Genomic DNA, 18,527 nt, shown 5'->3' with positions numbered 1-18,527 from the left:
CCGGCCAACTCCGGAGGGTTTTACACCCATGAATTAAGGCCCCAGTTACGGTTTCAGAATGCTTTCTACTAGCGGCGTTCAAGAGAAAGGCAGATCTGTTTGTAATATATTAACTACTTCTAGCCATGCATGGCTGGCTTCAAAACCAGGAGTAGGGAACCTAAGGCCATGGGGTAGAATTTGGTACCCTGGTGTTGTCCATTGCGTGACCTTATCTGGTGGTCCCCCAGCTTTGGTGATTTACCTAGTCTAACAGGTCATCGATATTCTTTATTTACAGTCAGTAGACCCATCCAAGCATACAGTACAATAACTTAAAACATATAAATGGAAAGATTACATATCTTTATGTCATTAATATGCAGAAAGTTAAGGGTAAAATTACATTGTCAGATTGTCTCACAGCTTTAATCTTCCATCAAAGTAGACCAAACCGGATTTAAGAATTTTAGATTCCAGCAATCTTGAACATCCTGGTCTTTAAGAGCTATATGAAAATAGCTCTTGTGATATGGTATTCATAAGGATTTTTGCCATTGATGATGATATAAAAGGCCTTTAAAAAAAACCAACTGATCCATCTCCTCCATAAGTAATGTGCTTCTCTTTTTCTCTCCATATGCAGCCTCTGCCTGATACTCAGTATAACGGGAACCCCGAATCCGTAGGTTACAGGATCAAATACTGGTGTGTGGACACACTGTCTTCCGTAAACACAAAAGTCATCAGTGATCGGCTGGAGAGGGAACACACAATTGAGGATCTAGAGGAGTGGACCGAGTACGAACTCCAAATCCAAGCCTTCAATGCCATTGGGGCAGGACCCTGGAGTGAGGTAGTGAGAGGTCGCACACGGGAGTCTGGTAAGTTCTTAAACTGGCTGCAGTCTTCTTAGATTGAGACTTATTATGCACAAAATTCACACGTGGTTGTTTTGCACAGAACACAGCTTTTTCTGTACAGGAAACAAACTATTAACTCCATGGGAGGTGGAGGTCTGTTTTCTGCGCAGCACATGTGAATTTTGCACAGAAACATCTCGAATTGCAAACAGGCTTTGAAAAGGGTGTGTTTTTAGAAGTCTTTCTCCCAATGGGAAGGAAATTGCTGACATTCCTCATTGCTTCCCTCTAGAAACACATTAGTGGCAAATCCCCTTCCTAATGGATAGGCAGCAGCAGAAAAGGAATGGTGCCTTTCTGTCCAATTTGTGGACTTTTGGGGTTTATCTGGTTGACCGCTGTGGCAAGAAAACAGTGGAGTAGATAAAAATGGGTACTTTATAATGGTTAGCCTGTTTCCAACTAGCCATTTTTTCTGATGAAATATGCATATACTCCAGCATCTGCATATACTCCAACATCATTACTGGTGCATTTTCCTTCTGACTGTTGATCTGAATTGGTAAGAAGCCTCCCAAAGCAACCACTCACTCCAAGATGAAGTGGGAAGAATCCAAAGGTGACATTTGTGTGTTGTCAGATCATGCGCTCGCATTTGGGTATCATCAGATCATCCATTTGCTCCTGATGTACAAAGAAAGCAGAGGTCTTGTTTAGGCTGCTTACCAGGGATCTGCTGAAAAGGAGGATTGCTAAGCACCTCACAGAAACCTTTAATTATCAAATAGGCTTCCCTCCCCATGAGATGCTTGTGTGACATCTTCCAAAGCCACCAAGAATTTGCTCTGTGTATGACTGATCTAATTTGCTGCCTTTGCTAGTCACTATTCATTAGACACTTTGGGGCTACATTTTGGTGGGGGGATTCAGAACTTATTCAATTCTTCTGCTTCTAGGCACCTCCGCCAGCATGTGCTGCTTCCTAGCATACAGTTCACCACATGTAATTGGTAAACAAATTTATTTGTGCAGTCCAGATTTTTGCAAGTACAGATCTCAGCGAGGCAGGCGCTGCCGCTCCTGCTGTCAGGAGAAAACAGCCTTTGTGGCTCAGTGGCAAAGCAAGAGTAAGCACCAGTCGCTCATTAGCAGCGGCAGAAGGTAGTTATTAACTTGTTATCTAGATAACTTCAAACAAGGCTCCTTCCCCAGCTTCCATCCCCCACGTATCCAACATAATTTACCTTTCTACTCGGGCTGAATAATTGAGCAGAGTGACCTTTCTTGAATTAAGTATTCACTACTGAAAGTAAATCACCATTGTAGCTAACCTGCACAATGAGCAGGGGTTGTATTTGCAATTTGTCTCCATAATCATACAGGGGCTGGCCATTGCTGCATGGTTAAGGCTGGGCCCCATTTATCACTTTAAAAGGGATTTCGGTCCTTATTTGTGTTATAAATGGTTCGACATCCTCACATTTGCATATTTTCATTACCTTCGGAGGAAAGGATCAATTAAAGCCAAAAAAGAAAATCGCAGCAGGATGCTTACTCTTGGAAGAAGGGTGAAGAAAATTAGCAAGGGTCAGGATGGTAATAAATGGTTTGTACTGATGAAGCCATTTTGTGTATCTGTGCCTTTGTTGTGTGTATTCTAGGATTATATATATATATATATATAGAGAGAGAGAGAGAGAGAGAGAGAGAATGAGAGAGAGAGAGAGAGAGAGAGAGAGAGAGATGCCGTCAAGTCAACTGAGTTAGGGTGATCCTACCATAGGGTTTTCTTGGAAAGATTTCTTCAGAGGAGCTTTGTCATTGCTTTCCTCATAGATTGAGAGAGTATAACTTCCCTACGGATGCCCTATGGATTTGAATAGCTGACTGGATCAGAGATTCAAACTGTGATCTCCCTCCTTGGAAGTCTTTAAGCAGAGGCTGGATGGCCATCTGTTGGGATGCTTTGACTGAGAGTTCCTGCATGGCAGGGGTTGGACTGGATGGCCCTTGTGGTCTCTTCCATCTCTATGTTTCGATAATTCTATGAGATCCTAGTCCGGCATTCTAACCACTACACCAAACTGGTTCTAAAGGTTTATTCAGATGTGATTTTCCATTAATTTCAACTTAGACTTAAAGTGTTTGACTTGTCTAGGGTCACCCAGTGGCTTTCCATGGCTGAGTGGATTCTCCTTGAGTCCTAATCTAAGACTCCTATAGTCTGCTGGCTCTCATCAGTGCCCTGTGGAAAACCATCTAAAGGTTCTTCATTGGATCTTTTTAGGACAGGTAGAAAGTAGCAGCTATGAATGGGTTAGAATGTGGATGCCCCAGCGCATGAAGAAGTTGCATTTTTGAACTACAACTCCCTAATCCCTCAACCAGTATGTCCATATTTCCACACAGTGGTTCAGATCAATTGCAACATCATGGAAATGAGAGTTCATTAAGTGGACCTGATTTAGTAATGCTGAAATTAATTCAACACTGAGACCAATCTGGTTTCAGAAAAGGGGCGACTGCAGGGAGTTTAGCTTCTCTGGCCCTGTTGGGTGCACAGTTCTGGGAGCGGAAGTGCCAAAAGAAAGTAATAGCCTCAAACTTTTCTTGAAAAGTTATTCTTATTTCCTGAAGTCCTTGAAAGCTGCAATCTGAGGCCCGCCATCTGTCTCAGTAGCTGGGACTAAGCTAGCAGACAGGTCATTCGGTTTGCGCAGTGAGAAAAGAAGAAGACAAAAGATAGGGAGCAAGAAAGAGCAAGGGCGGGGAGAACTCAATTCCTCTCTTGAGAGGCAGCGAATGTGACAGAAGGAAGATGGAGTGCAATTTAATTATCCAGCCCTTGAAGGGCAGGCTTGGGATTACAGGAAGCAATCCTTTGCATGTTTGCTCAGAAATGAATTCTATTGTGATCATTGGCACCTATTTTTAGGGCACTAGGTTTGCAGCCTTAGATTTCTTAACAGGAAAACTGCCCCTAACTGTAAGAGCCATTCGTTGATAGGCCATACAGATATATTTTTTGGCATCTCCCTTGAGGTTTTCGGGGTGAATGAGATGTCTGCCTAGATGGCTTAGACAGAGGCTGTACCGTTAGGGCAGTATGGTGTGTTTGCTAACCCACTGGGCTACTTCCCTTGCTGTGACTCTTTGCAACCAGAACAATCCCCTGGTCATTATTGTAAAAGAAACTGTCAACGCAGACTGCCCAAATTGGTGGAATCTGAGCTTTAAAAAAGTGCACATTCAAAAAGCTGTCAAAACATCCCTTATGGTGTCTCTTTACCCCAGATATGTTGCAATCTAAACAGGGCTTGGAGCAAATGGGGCTGGGTGCATGAAGGACCCCTGCAACTCTTGGCTTGACAAAGGAAAGTAAAGGCTAAGGAAAGGAATGTGGGAGTAAATGTCACTGCTGCACTGAGAGCTGAAATGTACTAGTTGTCTGCTTCAGAACCGGGATGAACTTATCTTGCGCTGGCCCTCTTGCTACTTGCAGGAGTTTCTTTGGGCTTAGAAAAGCCCAGCTGATCATGGCAGTCACTTGGGCCCTAAAGAAGCTATCCATTAGATACATCCTCTGATACTCTCCCAGTATAATGCTACTGCAGTGATTCCCAAACTCTGGACCTCAAGGTGTTTTGGACTTCAGCTTCCAGAAGCCTCTCTATCTTGGTCAGTAGTCTGGGATTCAGAGAACTGAAGTCCAAAACACTTGGAAGGCCAGAGTTTGGGGAATCAGTGCTCTAGAGCAGTGATGGTGAACTTTTACAGACCAAGTGCCCAAACTGCAACCCAGACCCCACTTATTCATTGCAAAGTGCCATGTCCCTTTGGCTTTCTGGTAAGAAACTCTGGCAAACTCTGTGCTGGGGCGACAACATGTGTGCCTACAGAGAGGACTCTGAGTGCCATCTCTGGCATGCGTGCCATAGGTTTGCCATCACTGCTCTAGAGCTTTTTCGAAAAAACAAAGTGACTTTTTCCCATTTCCTATTTTTAAAAAAGATCTCTCTTGGGACCTAAAAATAAGCCCGCCCAAGAGGACCTTAAAAACATGGCAGAAGTGCCTCCCATGCCACCCACAGGATATTTCAGGGTGATATTTTAAGAAAAATTGCATGGAGGGTAAGGTCCTCCAAGGTGTCCTAAGGGATTCTTGTGACCCCTGAGCCTTCCACATCCCATGCAAAGTGCCCTGGATAGCAACACTCCAAGTACCACAGGACATACTTAGAACAGTTTTGCCCCTGTGTTATAGGAAAATCCTGGACAGTGGCATAACACAAGTGAAGCTAGAGTTAACAAGCTGACTGCGATATTATCACATCCTTGGCACAGATAACTGCTTTTTAAAAAGCAAACAATCCAGTGTCACCTCTTTTTCACACCATAATTCATTTCAGCTTTACTGTGCTCCTCCTGCCCTTAGGTATTCTTTCGGCTGGCATTGGTCTCCGGAACGTGAGCATCCATAGGTACCGAGCTGATATGTCCAGTTACATTACATAATTATGGCCATGCTGAAAGGTGAGGGTCAAGCTATTCAGGGAGAGACATTTCTGCAAACAGCTCAGGTATAAATGTTAGGGGATTGCTTCACTGTAGTAATGAGGCCAGGCAAAAATGGATAGCAGTCAACCTCTGTTTGGCAAGTCTGCTCAAGTCCTCGTCTCACCCAGGTATGCCAGGAATATATGTGTGTATGCCTCATTCATATTACATATGTCTCCTCGCCTTTTAGGAGCAAAGGTGAGCTACTCTTGTGGCAAACCCTCCCTGAATCATTTTGTGAGCAGCATAATGGCAGTCCAAAGTGAGGGAGTTTTTGTTTAATCTCAAACTCCTACTGCGGTTCTCTCTGCCATCTTCCCTGCAAGTATATATAGAGTGGGTTCTTGATATCCGCTGGGGTTTGGTTCTAGGACCCCCAACAAAATGATGTCCCTTCTATAAAATGGAAAATCAAGGTTTGTTACTTGGAATTTATACTTTTTTGGAATATTTTCAAGCCAGGGATGCTCGAATTCATGGATAAAAAAACCATGGATAAGGAGGACCGACTGTATTTCATCAGTTCCCTGATTTCTCACTCTCAGATTTCAGATGCTCCTTGGCTTTGTTTTCCCCCCAGTCTGCCTATATTTTGGATGAGCTATTTTGAGCATTCTGCAGATCCATTCCAGCTCATTTCCCGTAAGGTTTTGATAGAAACAAGGTTTCATTTTGAATACCCACCAATGCAGCAAACAATTATGCGGCTAATCGGATGTCTACCACATGTCAGGCCATCTTTGAGGTGTGCTGCAAAGATCCATGCTCTTCCTCCATCCCCAAATTCTGGATCAAGAGCAGCATCCAAATGCCATGTCTGTGTTAAAGCCCTGGGAAATGTAGCTTGACAAAGACACCGAGGATTCTCTTTAGAACATTCTTTGGTGCGCTTTTCTTATAAGGTGCAGCATCCAGTCCTTTCAATGTGAATGAAAACATTTTTTACAAAGAGTCCCCTCTTTCTCTCTCTCTCTCTCTATCCTCTTTCCTTTTCTCTCTTTCTTAATAGAAGTGTTCACATTGTGACAGTGACCAAGTGTACTTTAAAAGTGCGCATTTGCAGAAACAGAGCACCTGCCGTACACTTCATCCCTGAGAGTAACTGTGTGATAAAGAAGATCAAAATGGCATTAGTGCTGCTCCTGCAACAGTTAGTGGGATGGATGGTGAGTCAGGGCTGGATTTACAACGCAGGACTGTTTAGGTCAAGGAAATCGGGGCAGGGATTTTTATTTGCAGGATGATTTGCAAATAAAGCACAGGGCAAGGTTAAAATGATAAAGAAGGTGCAAAGCCCATGGAAGCATTTCTGTGGCACAGAGGCAAAGAGGTTTATTTCTTTTCTTATTATTTTCCTTTATTTTTTGGTTGCTCAGAAGAATCAGACTCTTATGTTGGGGTTTGCTGTTTGCTGCTACTTTCTGCTTCTTGCATTCTCTTTGGGTGCTTTGTTCTCAGGGCCCTTTGGGCTTTTCTTTTCATTTCTTTCTGGGTCTTGCTTTCTACTTGTCAGTGTCTCCACTGCAGCTCATGCTAACATATTACTCACCTCACACTTTGGGGAGTTCCAAGATTCTCCCAGCGTTGTCACTTCTGATTTGGTAACCTGAGGAGTGATAAAGCATTTTTCCCAACCTGCTCCAAAGCACAGTAATACAAGTCTCCCAAAGCAGCCTCCGTTTCGGGGGTTGTATCCTAACTAGTCAAGTAGCAAAGAGAAAGTGCTTAGAATATGGAAGATCAGAGAAGTTCTCTGGAGAGTTGCAGCTTTTGTTGATGGGTCTCACCAGATGCAAAGCTGAAGGAGCCATTTCTTACTCGTAGACTTTTGAATGAAGAAGGTTCCAATCCTGAAACTTCATTCGTAGGGTCAAGGAGGATGTAAAACACATGTCTCCCTAGGACTGCCAAGAACCATTGTCAGTCAGAATAGACAACAGAACACCACTTTCTGTGGAAGCCAGATTTGACTCCACTGGCTCATGCTTTAACTACTGTATCTACTCATCTAGAAATGTGAGTTTAAAAATTGACCCAAAAAACCTGGGTCAACTTATCCACGGAGTCAATGCAAGTGTGGTACCTTAACTCAAAATAGGAGCCACCTCCCGCTCTGAGTCGAATGGCAAAAGGTAAGAGCTTAGTCCATCCTAGGAGAACCTAAAAGAAGCACCAACCTCCTCTATTCTCTCCACTGTGACCAAGGTAGTGATGGGCTTCCGACTTCTACCAATTTACTTGCAAATCTGAAAGGATCTAAAGTGAACTCTTTGTAACTAAAAGAAACATGTGCCATAGCTTGCCCTCTTCACTATGCTTACCTTTTCCTTTTCGTTCAATCTTGAGTCTTTCTTGGATGAAACCAGTCTTTCAGTTGAATTCTGGAATGCTGGCAAGTAGGAAATCACATAATTTTAGTACCTTTCTGCCTCATACTTGCAAACATTAGATCTTGGGTGGTTTTGTTGGGACTTAGGAAAGCCACATGCTATTCATTGTTAGGCTTAGATTTCCTCCTAGCAGCAATCTTCCATGTCTGCCTCTTGCAAAGTGAGCAAAGAGATGTCTTGGTTTCCTTGAAGAAGGCATACACACATCAAACTATAAAAATAATCTCTGCCCTTGCATGGTAAAATCAAGCAGTTCAATCTATGAATATGCATGGCTAGGAAACAACTGGTTTTCTTTGCATCCAAACCTGGCACGCCTCTTCTTTGTGCCCTGTTTTTCCAAGGGAAGTGATTCATGCGGGAGCCGTTCTTTGTGAAGATCTATGGATAAAGCCGTGGCAGCCATCCAAAGACACTCGTGGCTCCCAGTAATCTATATTCCTTTAAGATAATTATATCTTTGTAGGGGATAAATCTAGGGGAAGAAGCGGGGAACCTCCTACAGTAGGAAGGGTGCAGGATGGGCAAAGGAAGCATCCATCTTGGCTACAAGAGCACTGCAGCTCTGTATCTTTTGCCGAGGTAGTTAGTAACAGAGACATTGCTGGAGAGATTATTTGATCACCTGAAATGCAGGCTGCAGCCTTTGTTTTCCTCCTTCTGTTATCTATGTGTGAATCTCAAGGTAGGGTTATTACTATTAAATGATAATGAGGAAATCATGTCTTAAGAAAAGCCCAGCTGGATCAGACTGCAGCTCTGTCTGGAGTGGATTTCTCTTCCTCCATTCACCAGCCATTGGGGGGGGGGGTATCCACACTGGATAATTGTAGTAGTCCGATACCACTTTACCTATTGTGGTTCCGTTGTACGGATCCGGTTTCGTAGTTTTGTGAGACACTTAGGATTCTCTGCAAGAGGTTTCATGGGAAATTTGCAAGAGCATTCTAAGTACAACCCCAAACTACAGCTACCAGGATCCTGCAGAATGGAGCCATGGCAGTTATTGTGTGCTATAAGCCTGATATGTAAATAGATCTTGTAGCACCTTTGAGACTAATGGAAAGAAAGAGGTTGGCAGTCAGAGCTTTCATAGACTTCAGTGCCAACTTCTTTCTTTCCATTAGTCTCAAAGGTTCCACAAGATCTCTTTACATACTGATTTTATTAACATGGCCATATCTTTGAATTATAAAACTGATATGATTATGCTGTAAGTAAGTATGCAGGAAGCCCACAAACATCATGAAGTCATAGACCAATCCCTCTGCCATTCCCAGCATTGTATGTCACAAACAGAGGATAGAGGGAAAGGCACAGGTAACTTCTTTACCTTTCTAGCCTCCAAGTGCACATTATTATATTTATGAATACATTTTCTTCTGTACATCATACACTGGGGAACCAAAAATATTGAAAACAATATTAACATATATAAAGATGTTTGGATATTCCAAGAAAATGCAGAGCAGAGAAGAGTGCACAGTTGTGTTGTGTAACTAAAAAATGAGAAAGCATCTCATTCATTTATTACGGCACACAGCCAGCACAGAAAGCATCCATTAGTCCCTGGTACGCATGAAAACACACTCTGCGCAATAATCCAGCTCCTCACCCTGCAAAAAATCCATTGCTAGGTTGTCACATTGGCAGTGCTGGATCTGAACAAGTTCTATTTTAGCACTGTGAACAAAACGGTTGCCCTCCATACCCCTTGCCATCTGAAATAACCTTTCGGAAGATTCCCTTCTCCTTCAGACAGTCGCTGCAACCTTGACAGGTAGATGGTACTTTCTGATGTGCCCCGTGGGCATCAGGTACGGACATTTCATAGAATCATAGAATGGATGCACAAAAAATAAATGACAAAAAGAAGACCTTTTAAGTTGCCTCTAGATCTAATCTTGTTAACTGAGTGGTGTTAAACTTGCCTAAAGGTGCAGAGAGGCACAAGAATGGAGAGCTCTGTGAAAATATGTCGGATTTCTTCTTGTCAGGTGAAGTTTAGTGACAGTAATTCTATTGTGACCTTTCAATTACAGCCTTCATTTTGAAAGGGAGTGTATTTTTAAAAAAGTTTTCATGTGAGACCCTGTGTTCTCTTAAGCACTGAAGTCTGGGTTTAACACAGTGGCTTCTTTAATAAAGTTTAGGTGGGACACCAGGTAGTCCTTGTAAATGAGGCTCCATCATTGTTCTGGAATAAATGGCGTGGCAGTTCACATTTTGCCAAAAAACAGAGCAAAAGAGGATCCAGGCTCGCGTGTTAATTTCTTGGTATGCGCAGTATCCAATTTTAGGGAGAATTGCTACCAATTTAAGCAGAAATATAATACAATACAGTGCATTTCATTGTAGCGGGAAGAAAGTGGACCCATTCATACTACTCACGTTGTTGTTGTTAGGTGCCTTCAAGTCATTTCCGACTTACGGCAACTCTAAGGTGAACTTATCATGGGGTTTTCTTGGCAAGATTTGTTCAGAGGAGGTTTGCCATGGCCTTCCCCTGAGGCTGAGAGAGTGTGACTTGCCAAAGGTCACCCAGTGGGTTTCATGGCTGAGCTGGGAATCGAACCCTGGTCTCCAGAGTCAGGAATTGCAGTGATCTCATACTGTACACAGTTTAAATAAAAGTCTTCCTTTGGATATATGAACATCTCCATAAACATTTTATTAATAATGCCAACAGAAAATGTTCTGTAATCCATATTTTTAAAATGTTCCCATTTTTTCTAGGGGAAAAAAGCCATGGCGGGAGAGAAGGGGGTAAAGAAAATTGGAGTTTTAAAGATTTCCTTTAGTTATTTCCTAAGCCTTCACATCCCTAGCTCTTTACCCTCAGGAAATTCTTCCTAATGTTTAGTCAGAAAAACTATCCAACAGTCTGAGCTGTTCAACGGTGGAATTAGTTTATCTAAATGATTTATTGCCAGCTTGTCTGATCAAAGATTCCGCCCCGGGGCAGTTTGCAATACTGTTCAAAACAATATTAAAAGCAGAGTTACATCAATTAAAGGAATATAACAGACTAAAACAGGAACTTGACAACAGAAAGCTATCATGTTCAACCAATTCAAGTGAGCAGAAGGTTTGCAGATAACAGCTATTGGGGGTTCGGTGAATGTGCCGGGGTCTTCGGAGTCTGGTTGCTCTCACAGAAAAGCCCCTCTCTGCTACAGCTCTCCTAGCTTGGGTTTTCTTCTTCCTTGATAACCTTTGCCGTTTTAATCACACTTTGATATTGCTTGGTCATATGCATCCCAGGTTTCGTCTGTGACACGTAGGAGGGTATGAGATCCTAAAATGCAAATGAATAACTGGATTCTTCGTTTTCTAATCTCTGGTCATTTGGACATTTGCAGTTCCTTCGGCTCCACCAGAGAATGTGTCGGCCGAAGCTGTGAGCTCCACTCAGATCCTCTTGACTTGGGCAGCTGTGCCAGAACCGGAGCAGAATGGGCTCATACTTGGCTACAAGGTAGTAAACTGTCCAAATGCTTTGGGTTTTTGTGTGTGTCTCCTTTTCATAAGAAAGTTCCCCAAATTTTATCAGTACCTATATGTCATGTAACAATGACATGACTTATAACAATGGAGCTTCACTTTTTTAGCACTGAGATTCTCCCAAGCATTAGAGAGACTGCTTTCTTGAGCATGAATGTTGCCATTTTGACTACATGGAGAATCAACACATGGGGAATGAGTTTGTATATGCACGTATAGGGCTGTAGAAAGGAACATAAATTACCAGCAGTCTTTGCTTAGCAAGGCAATGTCCCAAAATGTTGTTCCTGGACCATCTGACCATGAAATGGAGAAGTAAAGGACCGACTTGTTGCTTTTTCCTGTTTTGTCCCCAAAGATTTTGTTCAAGACCAAAGATGCGGAGAGCAAATTGAACAGCCAGGTTGTGAGAGGGAACCACACGCTTTCCGTCCTTCTCGCCGGCTTGCGCAAGTATGTGCTTTATGAGATCCAGGTGCTGGCTTTCACGCGCATCGGGGATGGGGTTCCCAGCTCTCCTCCAGTCATTGAGCGAACCAAAGACGACGGTGAGTGTGTCCATGTTCACGACTGTCAATATAACCTGCTATTTTTAAGAAGAGGACTCCTTCCATTATCCACCCTTTAAGGAGAATACATTAGCAGCCTCTCAGCTTGATTACATTTTTAATCTTAAAGAGCCAGATCCTCCCCTAATGTAAACACCCACAGTCCTATTAATGTCTAGCTGAGAATCTGCTCCCGAAATCGCAATCTTTTCCCCCCTCCTCCTAGTAATTGACAAAAAGACCATTTCACTCGAAAACCTTATATTTTATAGCCGGTTCCTGCCTGAAGCAAATTTTTACAGCCCAATTATGAACTCCTACAGAAATCCAATCATAGCAATAAAATAAGGGGGAAAAGCTGCGGTATAATGGGACGTGATAAACAAACCGCGCTGGGATTGAACGCGAGCGAGATGCGGAGTTTCCGATCCCAGGGATGTGCCCAATGCCAACCTTGAGCAAAAGAATCATCAAATGACCTTTGCAACAAAAAAAATAAATTAGTGCATAAATATTATTTTATCCTTTTCTCAAACACTTTCTCTAAGACTGAGCGCTCACATTTGCAGTTTGACATATTGAAAGGGCTGGCGCTTGTTTTGGGGCCTAATGGAACAAATGTGTATTCATTAGCCACACGGATACTGAGATGATGCTTGACTCTATGGCTCGTCTCATAGGAGATTGTGTGTGTGTATGTGTGTGTGTTTTGCCTAACTGATTGCCTATTTCTCATATCCTAAGATACCAAGAAACAGGCACTAGGTAAAGGAGTATAGGTAAAGATAGAAATACTTGTGGAATTTGGTCTGTTGGACTTCTGATATCATTTGATTTGATCCGCACCACTTGGGTGGATCTGTATCAGAGAGTAGCTGTCTTCTGGATTTTACACTCTTCCAATATTGCAATCCACTTCTGAGCTCAAGAAGCACTTAAAATGCTTATTTGAGGATAAAGTACATTTAGGGATGTTCCATAATAGGGATAGAAAGAATACTTTAAAAAATGGTATTCCTAGTAGGACTCAAGCTAGGTTAAAAATTATTAAAACCAGTACAGATTAAAACTATAATAATAAATACAGCGAAGCCTTATTATCTGCAGGCTTGCCATCCATGGATTGCAGCATCTGCAGATGGCAAACCCCATTGTCCCAGCATGTGGCTGTGTTAGTGAGCATGTGCGTGTTGCCCCGCCATTAGGGACAATGGGACTTGAGGTCCCGGTCTTTTGGTATCCATAGGATGGTCCGGAACAGATTGCCCACGGATACCAATGTGCGACCATATATGTGTATATTATTTAAAACACAGTCTACAGAGTTAAAAGTTCATTAAAAGTCAGAATATAAAAATCAATTAATTAGCATACCTTTAAAAGACCATCACAGTCAACTTCTAAAAACCTGACAAAAGGGAAACTTTCCCTTACTGGAAGAAGGTGAACATGGTGGGAACCATCTTGTCCCATTACCTGGGAAGGTAATGGGACAGAGAGAAGGTATCTTCTGAAGACCCTAGATCTTCCTCTCCTGAAGATCTTAGTGCTCACATGGACTCAGAGAGATATGGTCCTTCAGATTGCCTGTACACAAACCACAAAACGTGTACTGTTCCCTAGGGTTCCAATAAACAAACGTGTGCATTATCCACTCTGTAACAAGATGTTCTTGGTCTTATGTTTGGCAAACCATCTTACCATTTTCCCTCACACAGCATTTGTCGACAAATGATGCTGTTTATTCCTCCAATCCTACATTCCTGCCATAAGCCTGTTTGATTCATCCCCGATCCATTTAATTAAAAGCATCAGGTGGGGGTAAAGGTGGGATTTCAGCTTAAGGGGAACGTCAATGTCTCTTAGATTTGCAAAATTATCATTAGCTTCCCCTGGTGACCTTGCGATGGGTAATTCAAGCGCCTGCCTGCCATCCACGGTGCTATGCACCTGCTCCCTCTTTGAGACCTGTGGCTGGAGAGAGGGGCTCTAAAAATGCATATGTGAATTTTAGACAGCACTTCAGACTGGGAACTAGAATATTATTCAAGTTAGGCAGTCCTGGAGTGACACAGAAAATAGCCTCTCCCTCTCAAGGTAATTTAACACCTCCCCGGTATATGACAGAGTATATAACAGCCAGAGGTATGAAATGTTTTTACAATCTCATTGGCACACAGGGATTCCCCAGATATGTTGATGTATAATCATTCTCATTGAGGTTAAACCCTGTTTGTCAAAAAACATCATTGTAAATATATTTACTAGTGCAGTAAAACATCAGAAAGCTATAGCTGCAATATTATAAGAACTGGTATGATGACCGCAGGAGATAGCTAGTCTCCTCTGGTCTCTACACCACTAGCTGCTTTGTCTCCTGTTTTCCTTTTGCCAAAACAGTTGATCCAAGATATCAGGCATAACAGTTCCAAGGACCTGATCCATTCAGCTCCCAGGCCAACTCAGGCTCAAGGGTCTGTCAAAATGAAGCATGGCCCCAGGTGCACCAAACAATGGTTTATTGATGATGTGGAAGCATCAAGTGGGATGCAGTGATAAAACCCACGTCAAAAGCAAAGTTAGCTCACATCCCTCAGCTGATCAAAGGAGTCTTTTGCCACAGCTGCTGTCCACCAGGGTCCTCATGATGAACCGAATTTCATCCCGATGGACTGCTTTCCCTTGGGGTGACTTTCCATTTGGTGGACAGCAGCTGTGAAAAAGGACTGCTTTGATCAGCTAAGAGATGTGAACTAGTTTTGCCTTTGCCTTGGGTTTTATTGCTGCATCGCACTTAATATCCCCACATCACCGATATACTGTTGTTTTGTGCACTTCATTTTCTCAGACCCCTGAACCTGAGTTGGCCTGGGAACTGAGCAGACCAGACACATGGAATCATGACACCATCTTAAATGTGGGCAAACTAAAGACAGGAATCTACCTTTGACCAAGTTGGTTGATTTGACCTTCAAGCCCACTATTATTTCTGTCCACCAGGAAGGGTTTTTCAGATCACCTGCTACCTGATCACTGCTTGAAAATTGGGTGTGTGCTAGGAAGTGTACCTGGAACTTGTTGCATGCAAGATGGCTGTATAAAAAGAAGACTGGATCATAGATGTTGTTTTTTACATTGTGGTATTCCTCTTGCCTTTTAGCTCCAGGTCCTCCTGTGCGACTGGTCTTCCCTGAGGTGAGGCTGACATCTGTGCGTATTGTATGGCAACCACCCGAAGAGCCAAATGGAATTATTCTTGGTAAGCTAGCTAAATAAATAAATAATAAATAAATAAATATAAAAATTCAAAGCTAAACAAAACCTATCAAAGTAGACGAACACAACTGAAGGCACTTAAGAGAGAGAGAGAGAGAGATTGCATGTAAACCAGGTGTTCTTTTCCATATATGTTAATTTTCTTTCCATGATGGACCTTTAGTGGTTCTCAGGCAGGAGGCTATGATGTATGGTTGTAATGCCCATGGCTGTTCCAAGCACATTAAACAACCAGTCAAGTATTTTAGAGAGCGCTGTGGTTCATATGCTACCACTTTCTGGCTTACTCCAGCCTTCTCTTTCCCACACTGGCTTCAACCCAATTAAGCACCATTACTACTAGAAAAATAGGAGTGAATAGTACCAAGAGTTTGGGTGCACTTACTCCAAGGTGGAATGGATGACAAAGAACCCAAATTCTGTACTGAGGACTGTGTGTTAAGGCAGAAGTAATGATCCACATCAGGAACAGAGATTCTACAATTCAAACAATGGATAATTTCAAAAATGGTGCCAAGCCATTTGGTCCTTTGGTTAGGAAAACTTCCAAAGTAAGTGATGAAAGCCAGGAAGCAGATGAAGAAATCTCCATGTATGGACTTTATCACACAGGAGGAAAGCGTCATTAAATCGCCACTAAATCCCATCAATATCATGCAATAATGGGACGATTCTCCCACAACGTCACCATTACCGCGCCATTATTCCATGAATAAAATGGCAAAATTGCAACTATCCCATGGATAAAGTGACAAAATTGTGCTGCTTTTTATTCATGGGATTTTCCTGTGAATAAAAAATGGCACGATTTTGCCGCTTTATTCATGGGATAATGATGTACCTTCAAGCAAATACAATCCTTTTACTGTTGGCATCTTGTTTTTAACCATAGCTGAAAGTCATAAGCTCTTCCCTGGAAATCTAGCCAGTTTATTTATGCTTAGCATTTTCCGAGGGCCCCTACAGTGAGACAATTTATGGTATTCCTGAGACAGTCTTGCTTTTCAGTCTCGCCGTGTAACTCTGTCGCCTTAAATGGCGGATTGCTTTTTTGTTTTGTGTTAAATAAAGTCTGAAATCAGTCACTCGATGCGGCATTTACTCAGATGGCGTACGGCAGCCCAAAATAGTTTGCTGATGATAACAGGGCCCACGAGGTGCTTGGAGTGTCATTAGATGTGATCTGAAAGCATCTGTTCCCAAATCTTTTGCATGCAAGAGGGAGAGAATGGAAAGATAGGGATAGAGGAAGACAGACAAGGTTTCAAGTCTTTGGATGACTTAACAATCAAAAGGGTTTCAGGTCTTAGCTTGACTTAACAACCATAAGAAAAATCCTTCTGTGTATTTATTCCTGGTGCTTGAGATGCTTATGTTATCTTAAAAGAAACTCTGTGACTTGTGTGCTTACTGTCAGATTAAGAACTGAAACACAGGATTTGTTTCTGGGGGTGGGGAGCCCATCGTCTTGAAACCATCTGGGAGATAGCAATGCAAAATGGTGCCTTTTGTTTCACGATTCAGATTGTTCAGTCTGTTGCGTGATATTTTTGAACCGGCCTGGATGAGTTTTTCCTGTCTGGCAGCATTGCTGTTCCGGAAGATGAAGAGGTGTTGTAAGGCTCCGCTGACATGAGATTTTGAGCCATTTTTCAAAGCGTTCCGTTCTTAAGCAAAAATCCTTCTTAGCCAGCAGAGTGTGAAACTCAAAAATCCATGTCTCCATTCTCAGGTCAAGTAGTAAAGGACGCACAAACTCACCTACAGGCTTTTACCCTGTTGTAGCTGCTTGATAACATTCTTTGGTGGGGAAGCCTTTTAGGGTCTTCCTTGCATTAGGCAGGTCAAGAAAAATTGCTCATCTACCTGGCTTTTATTCCAAGTCATCTGCTGCATGCCAGTAAGTCTAGGTAAGATGGTGGTTTGAGACGAGTCGAAGAAAAGAGCATAAACGCATCCTCGCGTGCCATCTCAGAGCTCTTGGCAAACGGCACTGGCATTATCTGGGTATAATCAGGAGTTTCCAAATGCTCTTCTGTCCTTTTTTTGAGAGAGAGAGAGAGAGAGAGAAACAATAAGATTCTTGTCTTGTTTCCCAGCTAGTCTGTCTTCTAAGCCTTTGCTAACACCTTAGAAGAGAAGCAGAAGCAGAAAAACAGGTGTAAAAACAGCACAGGCTCATAGCGTAGATCAATACTAAAAGCCGGATTGCACGGAACATTTTTGCTTGTGTACGGTTGACCTGTGCAGCAACCTATGAATGGTGATTTTGAGTTGATTCCCACAACCTACTTTTGTGGGCCTTTGCTTAGTAATGGCTGCTGATGAAGTCCAAGTCCTCTTTTATAGAGTGCAACTGCAAACACTGGGGCTCTTAAGAGGTCTTTCCTTCATACCTTTTCTTATTAGACTTTTCTATTTGCATTCCAGCTCATTGTCCAACTCACTCATGAAGCTCAGCCTCTGAGACCTCTTTCATGTTATCCTCCTCCCCGATTAGCATCCCTCTCTCCTCTCTGTGTCTCTCTTAATTCTTGAAATAACTGTGTGTCCATGTCCAAAGAACCCCCACTAAGAATCAAGAACAGAACGGCAGGCAGCCCAAGTTGGTGTTTTGATCTCATATTGCATTTCTACTCACTTCCAGCCTTTGAAATGCTAAGTGGTTAAAAAAAATCATCATCAGAAAACTGGACCAGAACAAATCTCTTACTGTTACGTATCAACCACCTTCCTCCCAGGAGTTCTGCAGCAAATTAATGTCTGCGGGCTGAAACTCACTGCAGCTTTTCCTCAGGCTGATGCTGCCAGTTCTGAAAGGCTTTGTGTGTTGGCGACGTGCATCAAAACAGCATTGGCATTCCAAGCGCAAAACCGTCCTCCTGCCCATTTGCTTTATGGGGGAGGGAAAAAAACACTAGTTGCCTTGAAGTAGCCTAACATGTAACAGACACATAATGCTGTTGCCTTTTGTTTGGTTCAGAAAGGAGCATGAAATTGGAACTTGCTTTCGTGGAAAGGTTGTTTGAAACCCACAGTGAGTGCCGTATGCTGGGTGCAAACAAGAGGAAAGCTATTTGCCTTTGCATCTTGTGTGAACCTTCGCTGGCATCTGGCTGTCTGAATTAGGATGCTCGCATGTTCTGCTCCAAAAGGCCGTTTCTTTGTTCTTATTGACAGTGCCTAACTTGTTAGCCCATCACTGGATGCTCACCATTCCCCTTGAGAGCATTGCTTTGATGTGTCCTCTCATTACCCTTGATTTTTATGGTGGGTGATCACATCGCCCAAATGCACCGTGTGATGATCAGCCCATCCAGAAACATGTTTAGTATGCCTTTTCAGTGCCTTGCTGCATCTGAGTGTCTTTTCGGTCAGGTCAAGCATTGGGAGAGGGCAACGGTCAAGGG

At 42.7% G+C, this 18,527-nt stretch overlaps 1 protein-coding gene across 4 annotated transcripts in view; it reads left to right on the top strand.

The window, feature by feature from the left end:
* The window catches only part of SDK1 (sidekick cell adhesion molecule 1), a 445,458-nt gene that overhangs the window by 335,838 nt on the left and 91,093 nt on the right, over positions 1-18,527 (top strand). For all 4 annotated transcript variants that reach the window (XM_089477071.1, XM_089477072.1, XM_089477069.1 and 1 more), the window contains exons 25-28: positions 626-863; positions 11,152-11,267; positions 11,652-11,841; positions 15,002-15,100. In XM_089477071.1, the coding sequence (XP_089333197.1) occupies positions 626-863; positions 11,152-11,267; positions 11,652-11,841; positions 15,002-15,100 (643 nt within the window). The remainder of the gene's footprint in view (positions 1-625; positions 864-11,151; positions 11,268-11,651; positions 11,842-15,001; positions 15,101-18,527) is intronic.

The sequence above is a fragment of the Sceloporus occidentalis genome, unplaced genomic scaffold (assembly GCF_023333645.1).
Source record: "Sceloporus occidentalis isolate IW3139 unplaced genomic scaffold, rSceOcc1.0.p SCAF_10, whole genome shotgun sequence".
In the NCBI taxonomy this organism is placed as follows: Eukaryota; Metazoa; Chordata; class Lepidosauria; order Squamata; family Phrynosomatidae; genus Sceloporus; species Sceloporus occidentalis.
This window is presented reverse-complemented; position numbering and strand designations above follow the sequence as displayed.